The 17,123-nt window shown below is 34.1% G+C and overlaps 1 protein-coding gene across 1 annotated transcript; it reads left to right on the top strand.

Annotated features, from left to right (window-relative positions):
* The first annotated feature begins 12,133 nt into the window (after positions 1-12,133).
* On the top strand, positions 12,134-13,809 carry LOC112289171 (uncharacterized). The gene is made up of 2 exons (XM_024534157.3): positions 12,134-12,507; positions 13,330-13,809. Exons 1-2 carry the CDS (start codon positions 12,313-12,315, stop codon positions 13,426-13,428), a joined length of 294 nt encoding a protein of 97 aa, XP_024389925.1. The 5' UTR covers positions 12,134-12,312; the 3' UTR covers positions 13,429-13,809.
* The last annotated feature ends 3,314 nt before the right edge of the window (positions 13,810-17,123 follow it).

Here is a 17,123-nt window from a genome sequence, read left to right on the forward strand (position 1 = left end):
CTTTTCTATCTTTGTATAGAATCCCACATCTCTTAATTTTTGTAATATTTGGTGAACATGAAGTTCATGTTCTTATGAGTTCTAAGAATAGATTAAGATGTCGTCTAGGAAACAAACAACAAAATCATCTAAAAACTCCCGAAAGACATTATTCATTAAATGTTGGAATGTTGTTGGTGCATTTGTAAGTCCAAAAGGCATGACGTTGTATTCAAAATGTCCATACCTTGTTCGAAACGTAGTCTTCCATTCATCTCCTTCTTTGATGCGTACCAAATTATATGCTCTGTGTGGATCTATTTTTGTATAGATCTTAGTTTGATTCAACTGATCAAGAAGTCCAGATATCAAAGGTAGCGGGTATCTGTTTTTGATAGTGATTTTATTGAGTCCTCGATAATCAATACACATCCGCAATGATCCATCTTTTTTCTTCACAAATAAAATTGGAGCTTGTGTTGGAGATTTGGAATGGCATATGAAATTCTTGGCTAGATTTTCTTCAATATACTCCTTGAATTCAGTCAACTCATTTTGAGATAAATTGTAAATTGGTCCAAATGGTGGTTGTGCTCTTTCTTGAAGGTCAATTGAGCAGTCATAAGAACGGTGTTCTGGAAGAGTATCTGCATTATTTTTTCAAATACATCTTAAAAATCTTGATATTGACTTGGAATGCTACTTGAAGTCTTTCCACCAGTAGAAACAGGTGTGGCATAAATGACACAAGATGATCCTTCTTTTGTAGCATGCAAAAAACACTTGCACCTACAAATATAGGTTTAATTATACTAGACTTATGACTTTCTACTTGATTAACTACACTCTTAGTTATACTTTCAGAAAAGTCAAGACTACGAGAAGTCCAATCTATTTTAGGATTATATTTTTTTTAGCCATAATAAACCTAAAATGACTAGATTAGAAGGAGATCTAATGATATTAAATATTAGAAATCTACTATGATCATTAGTTGCTATTTCTATAAGAAAGGTTTCATGAATAACATCTCCTGAAGACAAGGGACGACCATCTATGACTTCTACATGAATAGGTTTAGTTTTCTTTATTAAAAATATGTTATGTCTTTTAGCAAATTTTTTATCTAAGAAACATGTTGAGGCTCTTGAATCTAGCAAGACAGAGGCTTTGAGATATTTAGGTCCTAGAATAACATTTATTGTAAAACATGGAGAAGGTTTTGAGGAGAGGATAGGACCTTCACTAGACGTTGTACAAGGTTCTTGCCACACGGTCCCTATTGTAACTGAACAAATTCATTTTTCGACATGCTATCTTCTTTGATCGCCATACTCTTCATTTTATGGTTGCTTTGCTTCTTTGGACAATGTTGAGCAGTGTGCTTAGATTCTCTACAATATAAGCACAATCCTTCTTGACGACGACGGCTCTTTTCTTACTCAATAAGAGATTTGAAACGTACTGCATCAATTTGCATATCCTCTACTTCCGAATGTATGTGTTGAAGAGATGTTGGTGTTGCTATTGAATTATAATAACGTTGAGGTCTACTTATACGGTTCTTAGATTGTAATTCAAAAAGGTGATTGTTGCACTCACAACAAAGTTAATTGCTTGACTCAATGTTTGAGGATCAGGTAAGTTAAGCATTAATTTTTTTACCTCATATTGTAATTTGTAGAGAAATTGGCTAATAAGTGTAACGTCATCCCACTTGATATCAGTTACAAGTTGTCAAAATTGTGAAGCATACAACGTTATCGTATTACGTGCTTTCCTGCTCGAGAACGCGTCGGGCGTCTGACTGTAGAAGGTAGTATGGAGATTCGCTAATATTCAAATAGTCTATCGGTTTTTGACTATTGGAATATAAACAACTGCAAGAATACACCGTAAATCTATACGGATGCCCTTTGACTGCTCGCCGAAGTCCTTTTTGTCCCAACCGGTAGGTCTCTAGACGTTACAGAGAACCTCGAACAACCCAATCTACTAATCTTTGATACCGCTTTATACTCACGATCTTGTATCTACTGACTGTCTTGTTAGATTAACCCAATAAATTTCATTCACTCCGCATACTCAATCCTATAGACACACTTTTAATTCTTCAATCACAGACATAACTCGATTTCACAAAACAGTCAAGAGTAATCAAACCCACTTCATTAAAAATCCCGATTCACCATTACATCACTGACTTTAGCAACGATTGCCTCACTCTTTCCAAAACCCTATGAAGAAAAAAAACCCAATTCTCTATCTTTTTTTCCTTTCCCGAAGCATTAAGCTCGCTCTCCGATCCTTCAAAACCCCTTAAAAACTTCCCCTCTCTCCCTCTCATTTCTTAACCTTAATTCTGAATTTCTTCAATCTTCCGTCTTAGATCCGAAATTGGCTCCCACCGTCAGAGCTTAGATCCGAAATTGGCTCCCACCATCAGAGCTTAGATCCGAAACTGGCTCTCACCGTCAGAGCTTTCTCCTCCATTTTTACCTTTAAGAAATCCTTTTATCGAAAGGACGTTCCTGGAACGGCACAAAGGATGGAATAGCCTGAAACAGAATCAGAGCCCCGTAATCGGGACCACATTGAGTCGCCCGACCAATTCAGGTCTCATATTGGGTAAGAGTCCAGTAGTAAGTCCCGGATGTTCCTGTAATTGGATCAAATTGGTCCTTCGCGTCAGATTGGCTGAGGCCCGTAGTAAGACCTGGATTTTCTCGTAATTAGACTTCATCGGGTTACCCAACCAATTCAGGTCTCATATTGGGTAAGAGGACCTGGATTGGATGTCTTGAAATTGGATCCAATTGGCTCTTCTAACTATACTCACCCGTCGTTGAATTGGTCCTTTCCCTTTTTTGCTGACTCCAATTATTAGAATCGAACGGAGTATTTCAGTATGCCCCGGCTGATTGTAACGGGGTGACTGACCCTGGCCTCTCAGTATTTACACTGGAATTGGTCGTTGCTCCCAATATTCGAGGTAACTAAACACTAATAAAAGTCCTCTTTTTTTATATTTTCACAGTATACTCGTGTTACAACACAACATCCATCCCCTCTGAACTTGTCCATCCTCCGGTATGCACCAATTTATCCAATTGCTGTTTGATTTAGAATATATTCTCTACGTCTTTGTCCAGTTCGTCTTCGTCACCTTCATTATCCAAATCACTTTCATCTTCTTACTGCGGAATCTCTATACCTTCATTAAGGACTTCCATATTCATCCTTGCGTATCTTCGTTTAAATATTTTTACTCGCTTCCTTGCAATTGGTATTTTCAATTTTGTACCATCTAACTCCCGTAATGAGTAAGTCGCATTATCATGAACAGTTGTTACTACATATGGTCCAAACCAACGTTTTGAAAATTTCCGCAAAGTACTATGTTGATTATCCAGACTATTGTCATAAACAAGTACCCAGTCACCTTCTTTGATTGCTTTTGGTCTCAATCGATGTTGCTTATCGAATCGCGCCTTGTTTTGTAACCTTGCTCTTTTTAACCTTTCCAATGCTATCTGCACATCTTCCGTTCTTTGCTCCAATTTTCAAATCCTAATAGCCAGAAGTTCTTCTCTTGTCAATCCATCTTCCCATGGTAGCATACTCCAAGTAAGTACCCTTTCTTCAATCGGCATAATTGGTTTTTGACCTGTCATAAGTTCTACTGGTATATATCCTGTCACCGAACTATGTGTTGTTCGATCAGCCCATAATGTAAATGACAAAAGCCGTGGCCACTCTTTAACTTTCCCATTACAAGCTTTAACTAATGCTTTCACAATCGGTGGGTGACCGGGTTCGCTTTTTACATTCCCTTCCGGATTATAAGTAGTAGTCAGTGATAGTTTAACTCCACATCTTTCATAGAACTTACGATCTTCTTGTGCATTTAATTCTCCACGATCTGCAGTGATTTTCCCTATGCATCCGTAGCGGCAAATGACATCTTCCAGCAACAACCTACAAATCCCCTCTGTAGATTTTGTCTTCAATGCTCTTCCTTCTACTTGATTTGATAAATCTTCACGAGCTAAAATCAAATATCTCATCTGTCATAACCCAAGTGGCATAATAACCAAATTGACAACCCATTTAAAATAAATAGCCAGAGGATACGTAGGATGAAGACCATCTCGATGTCGGATATTAGAATACGATTGACAGATTTCACATGACTCTACAAATGAGAGCACATCTCGATACATATTCTTCCACCAATATCGTTCCTTGAGCTTAGCAAAAGTAGCCCAGATTCCTCTATGCCCTGCCCATAAACTATCATGAAACTCCTTTAATAATTTTAGTTTTTCTTCCTTTTTGCCTATCACTCGTTGTGGCATCCCAATTCCTTTCTTCGATCTCTTCCATAAGAATCCATCTTGAAGTAAAAATCCATATGCTTTTTTTCTTATTTGTTTCAATTTTTTTGTAGACCAATTTCCCTGCTTAGTCAAGGTATTCAAGTAATGACCAATATCCAATAATTCTCCTTCATAAGATTCTTCAAGAAATAGCTTGTCTTCTCTGTTGAGATTTGATATTGAATAGAATTTCAATCCGACATCATCAATGTCTTCAACCATTTCGTCCTCCCTCTCGTATCTTGCTCGAGATAGCATGTCTGCTACTAAATTGTCCTTCCCAGTAACATGCTTAAATTCCGGATTTAGTGACTTAATATAAGCAATCCATCTCAACATTGCAATATTTGGCGTTGAACAGTTAATAATCATTCGAAGCAATGGCAAGCAATCTGTTTCAATTACTACTACTGCTCCAATCAAATAGTCTTTTTCAGCTTTCATAGCCAAAACAACTCCCCAAAGTTCTCTTTTGACTTGCGAATATGCACGCTGACGAATACTTAAAACTTTAGCTCCAAATCAAATTGCAAATCTATTCCCACTGGAATCGTGTTGACCCACAACCCATCCAAAGGCAATTGGACTAGCGTCCACAGTAAGAATCACTGGTCTATTGCACTTATAATCAACCTTCCTCAATATTGGAGGTGACATCAATAATTTCTTCAATCTTTGCATTGCCTGAATATGCCTTTCTTCCCATTTAAATCGGTAGCCCTTGCGTAATAGTTCATATAATGGATCTGCTATGTGAGCAAAATGAGGGATCCAGATTCGATAAAATACACACGTACCTAAAAACTTGCGAACCTCTGTTAAAGAATCACAATCCTCTTTCATCCTTCCAATTGCATCAACTTTAGTCGGATCTGGTTTTCTTCCGTAAGATCCACATAAATGTCCAACAATCACAACCTCTCGTACTCCAAATACGGACTTCATACCCGATAATGTAAGATGAACTTCTCCAAGCCGAGTTAAAATCTTTTCACAATCTTGTATATGATCAACAACATATTTGCGACACCTCCTCGTATCTAAAGTTTCATCCTTGTCTCCTTCTCTGCACCCTTTTATAGGAACATCATCCAGAAAAGGCATAGTCTTTTTCGGAATAAAATCTCTCAATACCTTATTCATCCCATTCATCATATGCGTAATTGAGTTGGTCGCGCCTTGAGGAAGAGTGCACATTCTAACCAATCGAAGTGGTGTCCTCATTGTTGTCATATCTCTACTTCTTTCGGCAAGTTGAAATTGATCATAACCTGAATATAAGTCACCCATTGAATAGATCGCCCTTCCAGCAAACGTCTCAGCAAATTCATCCACAATAAGTCCAATTCTTGTATTCCTGACAGTTACTGCATTCACCGGTTGAATATCTTGAATAAACCGTAGTGACCCATTCTTCTTAGGTACCGTAAACCATGGACTAGAATACGGCGCAAATGAGGGTTCCAATATTTTCATCTTTATCTTTTCTTTTAATAGTTCCATCAATTTAGATAAATGTGCCTTCGGTATTGGAATCAATCTTAGATTCCAAGGTACATGCGGTACAGTGAAGATAACTATAGGTATTATAATATTTGGATCCACACACCCAATTTCATGAGATTCGAAAGCAAACGATCTACCTTGTTTAGCCAACATCTTTTTGAAGCAAGTAATTTCCTCCGACAATAAAGAACCATCAGAACCAATCTTCAATTCTTCAAAAGTCTCTTTAGTAAACTGATTTCCAATACTCATTGGATCTCTTAAACTTGCTTCTTTTGATGCTTCTCCCATTTGTTCTTTAGAATCTTCTGGCAATGGTCTGGCAACAGGCTTTACCTTCTTATCTGCCGTTTTATATCTCATCTCTACAGTGACTTCTGGTGCTTGAAAAGATTCAAGTATGGTATAAACCTCTCTTCAATGAATCTCAACAATCTTATTATTATCCCCTAATCCAATAGATGTAATCAATTCCAATGAATCTTCCAGTCCGTTTTCTTCATAAACATCTAAAATCCTCTCATCATCTTGCAATGTACCTAACTTGCATAATTCTCTTTCAATATTATATAATCTTTTTCTTTCTTTTCTTTTAAAATCATCAACTTTCTTATACATAATATTTCCATTCTCCAATATACCAATAAAACTCGCATCAAAGGCACCTTCATCTCGCGAGAGTACCTCCTCTTTTGTACCTCCATAATCTCGCTTTACAGTGGTACCTCCCCAAAATCCTTAAATCCTTCAACAATCTTTGGCAATGGTTTCTCCTTCAACCTATCTCGATTCCGTTCATGGTTAGGAGGTACTATCTTAGCCTTGTCTCGTCGAGTTTGCCTCTTAGAAGAATTTCCTTCTCTAGTATCACCAAAATTTCCTCGTCTCTTTTCTTCCATCAAAGCTTCATGTTGGCTTTTAGCAATATATGCATGAACTAAAAGAGACTCAACAGGATCCTCCTAACCTGTTCTACCTCATATTGTAGCTGCAGTCCTCAATAACGCTTCTCGAGGTAATTTTCCTTCTTGCATTGTAGAAATGGTAGAAGCCCAAAACTCACTAGTTTCTGTACTTCCACCAAGGTCATCATCTACTCTAGCACCATAACTTGTACTTTCTCGTGCTGCTGTTTCATGCTCTTTTAAATAATCTTGAACCAATGCTCTCATTCCTCCCTTGTCAAAATTGGTTTGAAGAAGATCCTCCCTATCTTTTAATGCTATCTTCCCATCTTTCCAACAAATAATTTCTTGCTGTATTATATTATTAAATTCATTGCAATCTTTTCTAGTGTGTGAAGCATCATCACACCAAATGCATCTTTGTACGTATCCTTGTTTTGAAACATTCTTCGAATTGTTTGTAGAAGTATTCTCTTCAAGTCTTGCTAATTTGATTTGAAGATCTCGCATTCCTCGTATAATTTCTTCCATCCCCATATCTGCTTTCTTTGATAAGGATGTTGAAGATTGAATTGTAGGCATTGTTGGTGGTGTTGTACGTACTGGAGCTTTGGGTGCTTGTTCTGTTTTCGGAATATTGCTCCTATCCTTCCTCCTTTCTTTTTTTGTAAGCAACCCCATCGCATCTTCAACATTCTTCCACTTTGTTGTCAATCCTTCATCTTCTTCTTTGTCTTCAAGAAGGAGTTCTAATTTCCCTTGCAATTCTCCATCAGTAGCTTGAAGAAATAGATCAACTTTGTTCGGCTCCAATGTCAATTTTTCTACATTCGATAATTGAGAGTACTGCCTCTCAAATTCCCTTAGTAGCTCTGTTGCTTGCAAATTCTTATTGGGCCATTCAATCCATTCCAGAAACAGCTTCTTAGTAACGCGATCAACATCTTTCAAGAAATATTCTTCTTTCAATGCATGTGAAAAAACCTCCCATGAATTCCCATAACGATCCATAATCGATGTAATATGGTCACTTATCTCTGGTATTGTGGCAAGTCCAAATAATTCAACCATTTTCTTCTCAGAAACCCGATTTAATTCCATTTCACGAACATAACATCTTAAATACCTTGAAATATTCCTTCCATCAAATTGATCAATTTTATTGACCACTGCTTGGAATGCTTTGGTTGCCAAAGCTTCCTTTCGATCATTGCTTTGCTGTTGCTGCATTGATAATGAGAAGGCTTGAAACATACTAGCAAAAGACGGATCCATGTGCATACCTTTTCCTCTAAAAGAACCCCCACCATAAACTCCTCCCAAAGATCCTTCAAAATTTTTATTTTTGTTTTCCATAAAATAAAAATAAAACCAAACGAAATCCAATACCTTCCATATCAAGCTTTCACGTCGGGTTCACCACTTTTGTCGTATTACGTGCTTTCCTACTCGAGAACGCGCTGGGCATCTGGCTGTAGAAGGTAGTATGGAGATTTGCTAATATTCAAGTAGTCTATCGGTTTTTGACTGTTGGAATATAAACAACTGCAAGAATATACTGTAAATCTATACAGATGCCCTTCGACTACTCGCCAAAGTCCTTTTTGTCCCAGCCGGTAGGTCTCTAGACGTTACAGAGAACCCCAAATAATCTAATCTACTAATCTCCGATACCGCTTTATACTCACGATCTTGTATCCACTGACTGTCTTGTTAGATTAACCCAATAAATTTCATTCACTCCGCATACTCAATCCTATAGACACCCTTTTAATTCTTCAATCACAGACGTAACTTGATTTCACAAAACAGTCAAGAGTAATCAAACCCACTTCATTAAAAATCCCGATTGACCATTACAATACTGACTTCAGCAACGATTGCCTCACTCTTTTCAAAACCCTATGAAGAAAAAAAACCCAATTCTCTGTTTTTTTTCTCCTTTCCGAAGCATAAAGCTCGCTCTCTGATCCTTCAAAACCCTTTAAAAACTTCTCCTCTCCCCCTCTCATTTCTTAACCTTAATTCTGAATTTCTTCAATCTTCCGTCTTAGATCCGAAATTGGCTCCCACCGTCAGAGCTTAATAAGTTCTGTCATGATAATACTTAAAAAAGAGAAGATGTCTAATATTGCTCAAGACAAATAGAAGAGAGGACTTGAGAACAAAGAAAATACTAACGATAATATCAGTTTAGAAGAGGGTAATCCACAACTTCTAATATGCTTATGTGTTATCAAGAAAAAAGGGTAATCCACTCTTAATCAAGATTAGATAAAACTCTGATATTGTAGGTGTATTCTTATGAATCTGTCAAGGACAAGAATTCGATGAAAAGGCAATTCAGACAAGTGAGCCTTCACTCAAAGAAAAGTAACAAAATATAAATAAAAAAGTATGTATATTGAAAGAGAAATTGGAATGGCTATTGCCAAAAGACAAGAAAACTAGAGACCCTTGAAACTAGACTAGAAGCAAGAAAGGAGTTGACAAGAGTGAAGAAGGCTTCACTCTTGTCTTTATATATACTATCTAAGTAAGAGCTACATGGCAACGTTCTATAGGACCTCCAATATGTGTTGACTTTGTAGGACACATGCCTTGACTTACAAGGCAAGTTTTTCTATGTGTGGACCACATAGTTAGCTTGGTCTTCAAGCTAACAACATGTGTGGCACATGGCCAACTTATTGACTACGTTTCTAATCCAAAAAGTCAATTAAAGACACTTATAAAGTAAAAGTACCATCTATGAAGCTTCTAGGAAGCTTTCATATCAAATGTTATAGAATTAACTTACTTTTACCTACTTTTATTTACTTCTACCTATTTATACATGTAATTATTGGCTTACATATGTATGTCCGTGACACTTCTCAATACTCTTAGAGTAAAATTTTCACATATTTCTACTATCAACTATGATAGTATTATTTCTATATTTATGGAAGAAAGCAACAATGAGGTCTAATATCTATATTAAAAAGTTGTGCAATTGATAAAAGTAAGTACATCAATGTTACTAATGAGTCTAAAAAGCCTTAATACTATAAGTATAAAAGAAGCAAAGATTTGTATGCTAACGAAGTTTGATGGAATAAAATCAAAATTTCAAGGATTTTTACAACAAGTTATGATTTAATTGAGGTTACATCTTTCTCAATGTCCTTAAGGATTTATTCATATTGGATTTACAAGAGCACTCTTATCTAGAAATATTCTCTCTTGTTTTGTATTATTGATAGAAAATTATCCACAATTCCTATATGATCTAAATTCATTTTTAGAAGTGTTTACAACCAGATTTCGAGAAAGCAATTAAAAAAAAGGTAGCACAAACAATATTCCAATCTTTAAGAGAAGTCACATTTTTGTATTATGTGAAGTCTTACTTGAGAATGCATTGGGCACTTGACTGTGGAAGGTAATAGAAATTCGCAACAACAAGTCCTAAAAACTCTAATAGAATCATATATAAATGACAATTAAAACTTAAAAAACATAATTAAATATTATTCAAGCCTATTTAAATTTTCAAATAAATTATAAAAAAGATACAAAGAAATCCTAAAGAAATTCTTAAAAAATCATAAAGAAAGAATAAAGGAATTCTAAAACAAATTCAAAGAAATCTAAAAAGAATTCACAAGAATACTAAAGAAATCCTTATGAAATCCTAAAAAAATCCTAAAGAAATTATAAATCCTAAATCAATCCTAATTAGATCCTATATTCTAAATAAAATTCTAATAAAATCTTAAACCAAATTCTAATAAAATCCTAAGCAATTTCTTAAAAAACCCTTATCAAAACCTAACCAATTCAAATCAATCCTAAGGTAGTTTTAGAACCTCATTATCTATTGACTTAACCGTTGATCTTGCTTAAAATTTTACATACCTCTCAATCTCTTAGTTAACAACAAGTACAACAAATTTAATGAGAATTGAACTTACAAAATGGGAGAAAAATGTCATAATCCATTCTAAAGTCAGCCGGCCTGCATCTCTGACCTTAATATTGATCTTCCAACAACAATAACTCTTAATTGAACTGTTAACTTGTGTCCAAATTTTACACAAATGTTGGAAGTCAAGCCAACTATTAGCTCCAACAAAAATTACCTCAATCCAATTGGCAAATTGTTACAAAACTTTAATAATCTTATTAGACCTAAAATCTAATTTCTAAAACCATAACCCACTTGAACTTCAATAACCTCTAATCCAATCATTAGATTAAGTTCCAATCTATAATATATATTTAATACAACTATACTCTTAATTCCACAAAATTTTATTTATAGATCTACTTTATAACTCACAAAATTCCTCAAATTTTAAATCCTATTTTATTTCATAAATCCAAAACAACCTTGATTTTGCAAAGCTTTTACAAAGTCATTATAAACTCAAATCAATTGAAACTATTATTCTAAAAAAATTTATAAAGTAATATCTCATATCCTATTTTTAGATTTACAAAAGAACCTCGAAGTCGTTGTAAGTGCATGGTTTTGTTCCTTTGGGTCTGATTTCAATCTAAGAACAAACTAGTTCTCTTCAAGTATCAATTTTTGGTTTCTTGAGGTAATTTTTGCTAAAATCAACTCCTAACTTCCTTATATATATATATGCCTATGTCTTTTATTTTTCTAATCTACCTTATTTTGTCTTATTATGGTCTTATCTACCTTCTACTTATAAAATAAGTAAAAGCCCACTTTGCAAAAAGGAAATATTTGAAACTCTAGTTTTACTACCTTTTGACTATTATCTATATTTCTAAGATAATTTGCTACAATATTTTGAAATAAGATCTTCTATAATATAATATTTTCTATATTCTTTCACCTATTAGCCATGTTATATCACAACAATGTTTAGCTACCACATGTGTTGCCAAATTCCAAAATTTTGCTTGTGAGGTGGATTAGAATGATAAAGCTCTTATCAATCAATTTCAATGTAGATTAAAAGATAATGTTTAATACTTAGTCAAAAAAACTTATTAATTTTTGCTTATATTTGCAATGCTCAATCTTTTAGTATTCAATATTGGAAAACTCTTGTGACCAAAGAAATACTAGTAACAAAGGAAATTAAAGACATGCAACAAAAAATAAGATACACGAGTAAATTATAACCGTAAAGATTGAAATAGCAAAATTGTGCACCCCAATGTCCAAGAGCCTCCAGCTCAGCATTGCAACAAATGCCCCAATGAAAGTTCCCACACGGCGTCAGGGGCGGGGAACCTTCTCGACGGTTGTGGAATGCTCTCAGGCACCATCCTCCGTTCCTTCCTTCGTGGCGTCAGCACTTGTTCAGTCCCGCTCTCATCGCATCGTCATCGTTGCTCCACTGGCTTCATGCGGATTTCACTTCGGGACGGACGGATTTAGTGAAACAGTTTGTAGTTGTTGTTGTTGTGCTCTATTTTGGTAGCTGAGTGAGTGGGGATATCGTTTGTGAGGAGCGATTGCAGTGTTTGCAGACAGAGATTTGTTTTGCTGTGAGAATCGTTGAAAGTTCTGGGTTACCATGAGCCAGGCGGAGGAGCCGAAGCCGCAGCAGAGCGTGAAATCTGAGCAAGCGGCGCCGCAGGCATCGACTTCATGCCGCAAGAAGAAGTCGGAGAATTCGACCTTCTTTGGAGACGTCCTTGACCATATCGATGAATTTGTGCATGCGTCGTACGATGAGCACAAGACTTGCTTGGAGAAAACGCTTCACAAGGTGTGTTGTTTGTGGGTGGTACCGATTGTTGTTCTTGGCGGCGCTTCGGCCTTTGTTTTCCTCGGCAGGATTGAGGGTCGGAAATTAGGGTTTGAAAGATAGCGCGCACGCGCTCTAGTCTTCGCGTGTGGAGATTTATCGGGGATTTTGTTAGATTTGTCATTCTTGGCGGTGGCTTCATTTCGCATGAATTTTCTGCTTCTCTGCATGTCGTATCAGCTAGAAAGTGTTTGGAGGCATAAAATTTGATGCACTGGAAGCACACGTTTTTAGAGTAGGAAACAGGTTCGAATTGCGTTCTGTGTGTTTCGATCTACTTGCTGCTACATTCTAATTTGTACGTTTAAGATGTAATTTTTCCGAATTTGGAAACGGAAGGTTAGATTTGGATACCAATTAGGTTTTAAGAATCCTTGCAAGTAATTTCATACAATTTTTTGCGTAGTGTATTATAAAGTAGTGCTTGCAATATGCATGCATCTCTTTGACGCATCCGACATGTACGGGTACTTTCTGTTAGGTTTGAGAGGTAAATCTCCCTTTCAGAATAGCAGATTGAAGTTTTGAGGAGTAATCGGATAAGCTGAAAGTGACCTCGAACTGATTTTAAGCTATATCAAATACCATGGGCAATTGATGTTATATTGGCACACACACACACACACATATATATATATATATATATATATATATATATATATATATTATATTCCTTCCATTGAAATACGCAGTTGCATTCTGGACTGCTTATGAAACCCTGAAGGAAACGCGTGGGTAAGATATACGTCCAGGTTTTTGACACCTTCACATGCTACGATGCAGATGTTTGGTATGTCGAAGGCGGTGTCTAACGAAGCACGACCTACAAGTGCGACGAATCCCGTGGAAAACGTGATGTCTAGACCCGCGACTACTGACTAGATATTCTGAAGAACCTGATGGGACAGATCGTTGTTAGGATTGAGAAAGAGGTATCCAAATGTGCTACTAAAGAGATCGGCACTCGGATTAGAACAGAGATGTAGTAGTTCAGTGGATTTGCCGTTATGTCCTTTCTTACAATAAGAAACTGTTATAAAAGAACCTGTCAGTATTCTGTGTAATATTGACAGTTAGCGAATTTCATATCGATTTTATGAAGGTGAATTAGAGGAGGTATGGGGTTGAACAACTTCATTTTAACAGGTAGGCTTAGCCACTCTCTTTATTTTCAGGTAAGCCAAGTCTTAGGCCACAAGCAACATGCTAGCAAATATTTTCTGCTGAGCTGAAATGTGATTTGGAAGGGAAATTCGAGTCCTAGTAGTACTGGGAGGTCACGGGGACCACCTATGCATGTCTTGCCTTTTGTGCTTTCTTTTGAAGTTATGATTCAATGTATTATAAGAAAAGTGATGGGTTATAGATGATCCTGGTTAAAAGTTAACGCCGCGTTTAGAGAGTATAGGAGAATTAACCTTTGTCGTGAAATCTAATGCTTTTGGATATCAAAGTCAAAGTTTGACATTTGCTGCACTAAGGATCTCACATGTGTGGATTTCTGAGGTGGTTATGTTATCCATACCAAAATAGTAGCTGATCAGGCAGCGAATTGCACAAATAAAGGTTCAACTGTGGTAAAGAATTCAGATTTCAATGAATTGTTGGATTGACCATATTTTTTCAGTTAACATTTAAATCCTTATTTTGTCTACATCATACTTTGAGTGATAACTATGGAATGTAATTTGTTTAGTGATTAATTTTTGAAAGTGTCATTTAATGCCCTAACAACACGCAGCTCCTTCCCCTAAAGAGAGCGAGCAATTTTGGGCTTTCCTTTATAAAATTGTTTAGGGTTAATGCATATTTGTTCTTATCTACATAGAGAGAAAAAAAATCTACAAAGAAGAATGAAGAAATAATATTATTCGAATTGAATATTCATAATTGCAATATTTTAAAATATCTGCACAAGAGTATAAGAAGTGAAATGATACAAGATTTTACCAAGACTGTAAACTATGTGGAACACAGTAGACTATGTGGAACACATTGACTTAGATTTGTGTAATTTTTTGCAGATAAAAAGTTGTTGCAATGTAAAAGAATGAGAAGTAGTGGTTGCTTTATATTGTATTTTTCAAGAAATTATAGAGAAGATTGCAACCATTGTTTAAAATATAAAATAAAGAAACTGGATGTGAGCAATTGGTAACATGTTTGTTTCTGTATAATTATTATCATTATTATTTTCAGAAGAATATAAAGGGGTTTGAAATATATATATTTAAAGTTAAATTAAAATTAAATTTGATATTTTAATAATGATAACCATTTAAAGAATTTCTATAATAATTTTATTTCTATAATTAGATATTAAAATATCAACAAATATAAAAAATAATCTTTAATAAATTTTGACTTCTTATCAAATAACTAAAAGAGATGCTTAAAGTTAATGGAAGCATCAATTGCATCAATTCCAACAAGATTTTAATGTTTTTATTATTGCCAAGGTATTTGATGTGTTTTATGATCACATTTTTAAATCTCCAATTTAACAAGAATAATATATCATACATCTTTTCTAATATATATATATATATATATATATATTAGAAATGATATATATATATATATATATATATATATATTAGAAATGATATATATATATATATATATATATATATATATATTATACTAACTTAAAATATTTATTACTAGTTTCAATAATGTATACTTTAATATGTAAAACAAAGTGTAATAGAGTAATAATAATATAAATCCAAAAATATATTATTAATGCACAACCAAAAATTCAACTCAACATGCCAATCTTTTATATTCTAAAATCACATTTTACTTTTAACTACAAAAAGTAAGTTTCATTTATTTAAAAAAATAAAAAAATAAAAAAATATATATCTTTGATTTATTTATTATATTATGTATTATCTGAATTTTAAGATTTTATTTATTTCTTTATTTATTTCTATGACATAGATTGAATATGTTAAACTAATTTTTGACAAAAATATGATGAAAGAAATTTAATGAAGTGTATTGAATGTTTTAATGCAACCTTTTTAAAAATCTAACATAATAATATGTTTTTGTTCTAATTATTACTTTCAAAAATTAAAAGGTATTATAACATACATATTTAAATATGTATATTTGAATACACATCCAACTTGATTTTAAGTTTATCTTATAATAATATTTTTGATTACTTTGCTTCTTGCTAAAATATCAAGGACAAGAACTCAATGAAAATAAATAAATCAATGAAGCTTTTTCAAAATAGTATGACAAAATAGAAAGTAAAAATACATGTAAAGTCAAAACAACATCTATAAAGCTTCTAAGAAGCTTTTTTAGAATATATTATGAAATTAATCTATTTTTATTTACTTCTATCTATTTATATTATTTAGGTAAAAATTATAAAAAAATATATGTTCATAACATTACTTCTCTCTTCTAAGGACAAGTTCCACAAGGAATAAAGGTCACATATTGAAAAAGTCTGAGATGCAGTGAATTGTATTTGCTATATACTGTGGTCTTTGTTTCCTTTGAAGGTAGTTGATAGGTCTTCTTAGCCATCAATAATGTCTCATTTTAAGGCGAGAATATTACCCTATTATATGAATATTGTTGAGACCATTGTAACTTCTTTCAAACAAAACATTTCTAATACTGTCAAGAATTATTCTTACTTCTAATAAAATCACCAAACATTAAGACTTTCTTCTCAAGTTGTGATACCAAATGTATTGTATCTTGCCATCTATTCGAAGAAAAACATGTAGCTCTTGAAGATCTTTATTCCTATTATGTCGTCTTAAAAGCTATGATAATTGCAATGTTTCATCTAGTAAATTAATAAATGGTGGCTCTTAAGTTAAATCTATTGCTTGTTAATTTTCCATCTCCTTAATGCCACAATTATATGGAAACTACAAACAAGAATAGAGGATAGAATACAATATTTTTAAAATTGTGTTTCTTTTATGGCAAAGATTTGCTATCTTCTATCTTCATTTTGATAGATGTTGTTGATGAAAAGCTTTGAGCTTCTCTGTAACGTTTGTAAGATTTTTTGTTGGCTCTCACGTGCATTTGTTAATATTGTATCCATGCCAATGAATAAGATATTATAACCTAAGTCAATGCAACCCAAAATCTAAGACTTCTTTCACTTCGAATTCTTAATTATTATCCACTTCTATAAGAGGTGATGGTATTTGCCTTCTTTTTGAGATATTTATTGTCTTATATGGCTCTAAAAAAAATACGAAAAATATAAGATGGATTTTCATAGATTCTAGTAGATGTAATTGATAAGCGACTGGATTAACTTGTTTACAAATAGGAAATGGTCCAAGTCTAAAGTAATCCAACTTGTCATAAGGACAAATAGTTTTAATATTACAACAAAGTAACCATATCTTATCACCAATGTGGAAATGAAGCTGCTACTTGCAATAGGCATCTACATCGTTCTTTTGTTATTTTTGAGCCTCTTTTAGTTGCACCTTTATTGTTGTATGTATTTCAGATAAATAATTTGTCAAATCTTCTACCATAGGATTATTAACTATTAAAAAGTCAAAAGCATTAAGTTATGG

Source organism: Physcomitrium patens, chromosome 12, assembly GCF_059467195.1.
Source record: "Physcomitrium patens ecotype Gransden chromosome 12, ASM5946719v1, whole genome shotgun sequence".
Classification (NCBI taxonomy): domain Eukaryota; kingdom Viridiplantae; phylum Streptophyta; class Bryopsida; order Funariales; family Funariaceae; genus Physcomitrium; species Physcomitrium patens.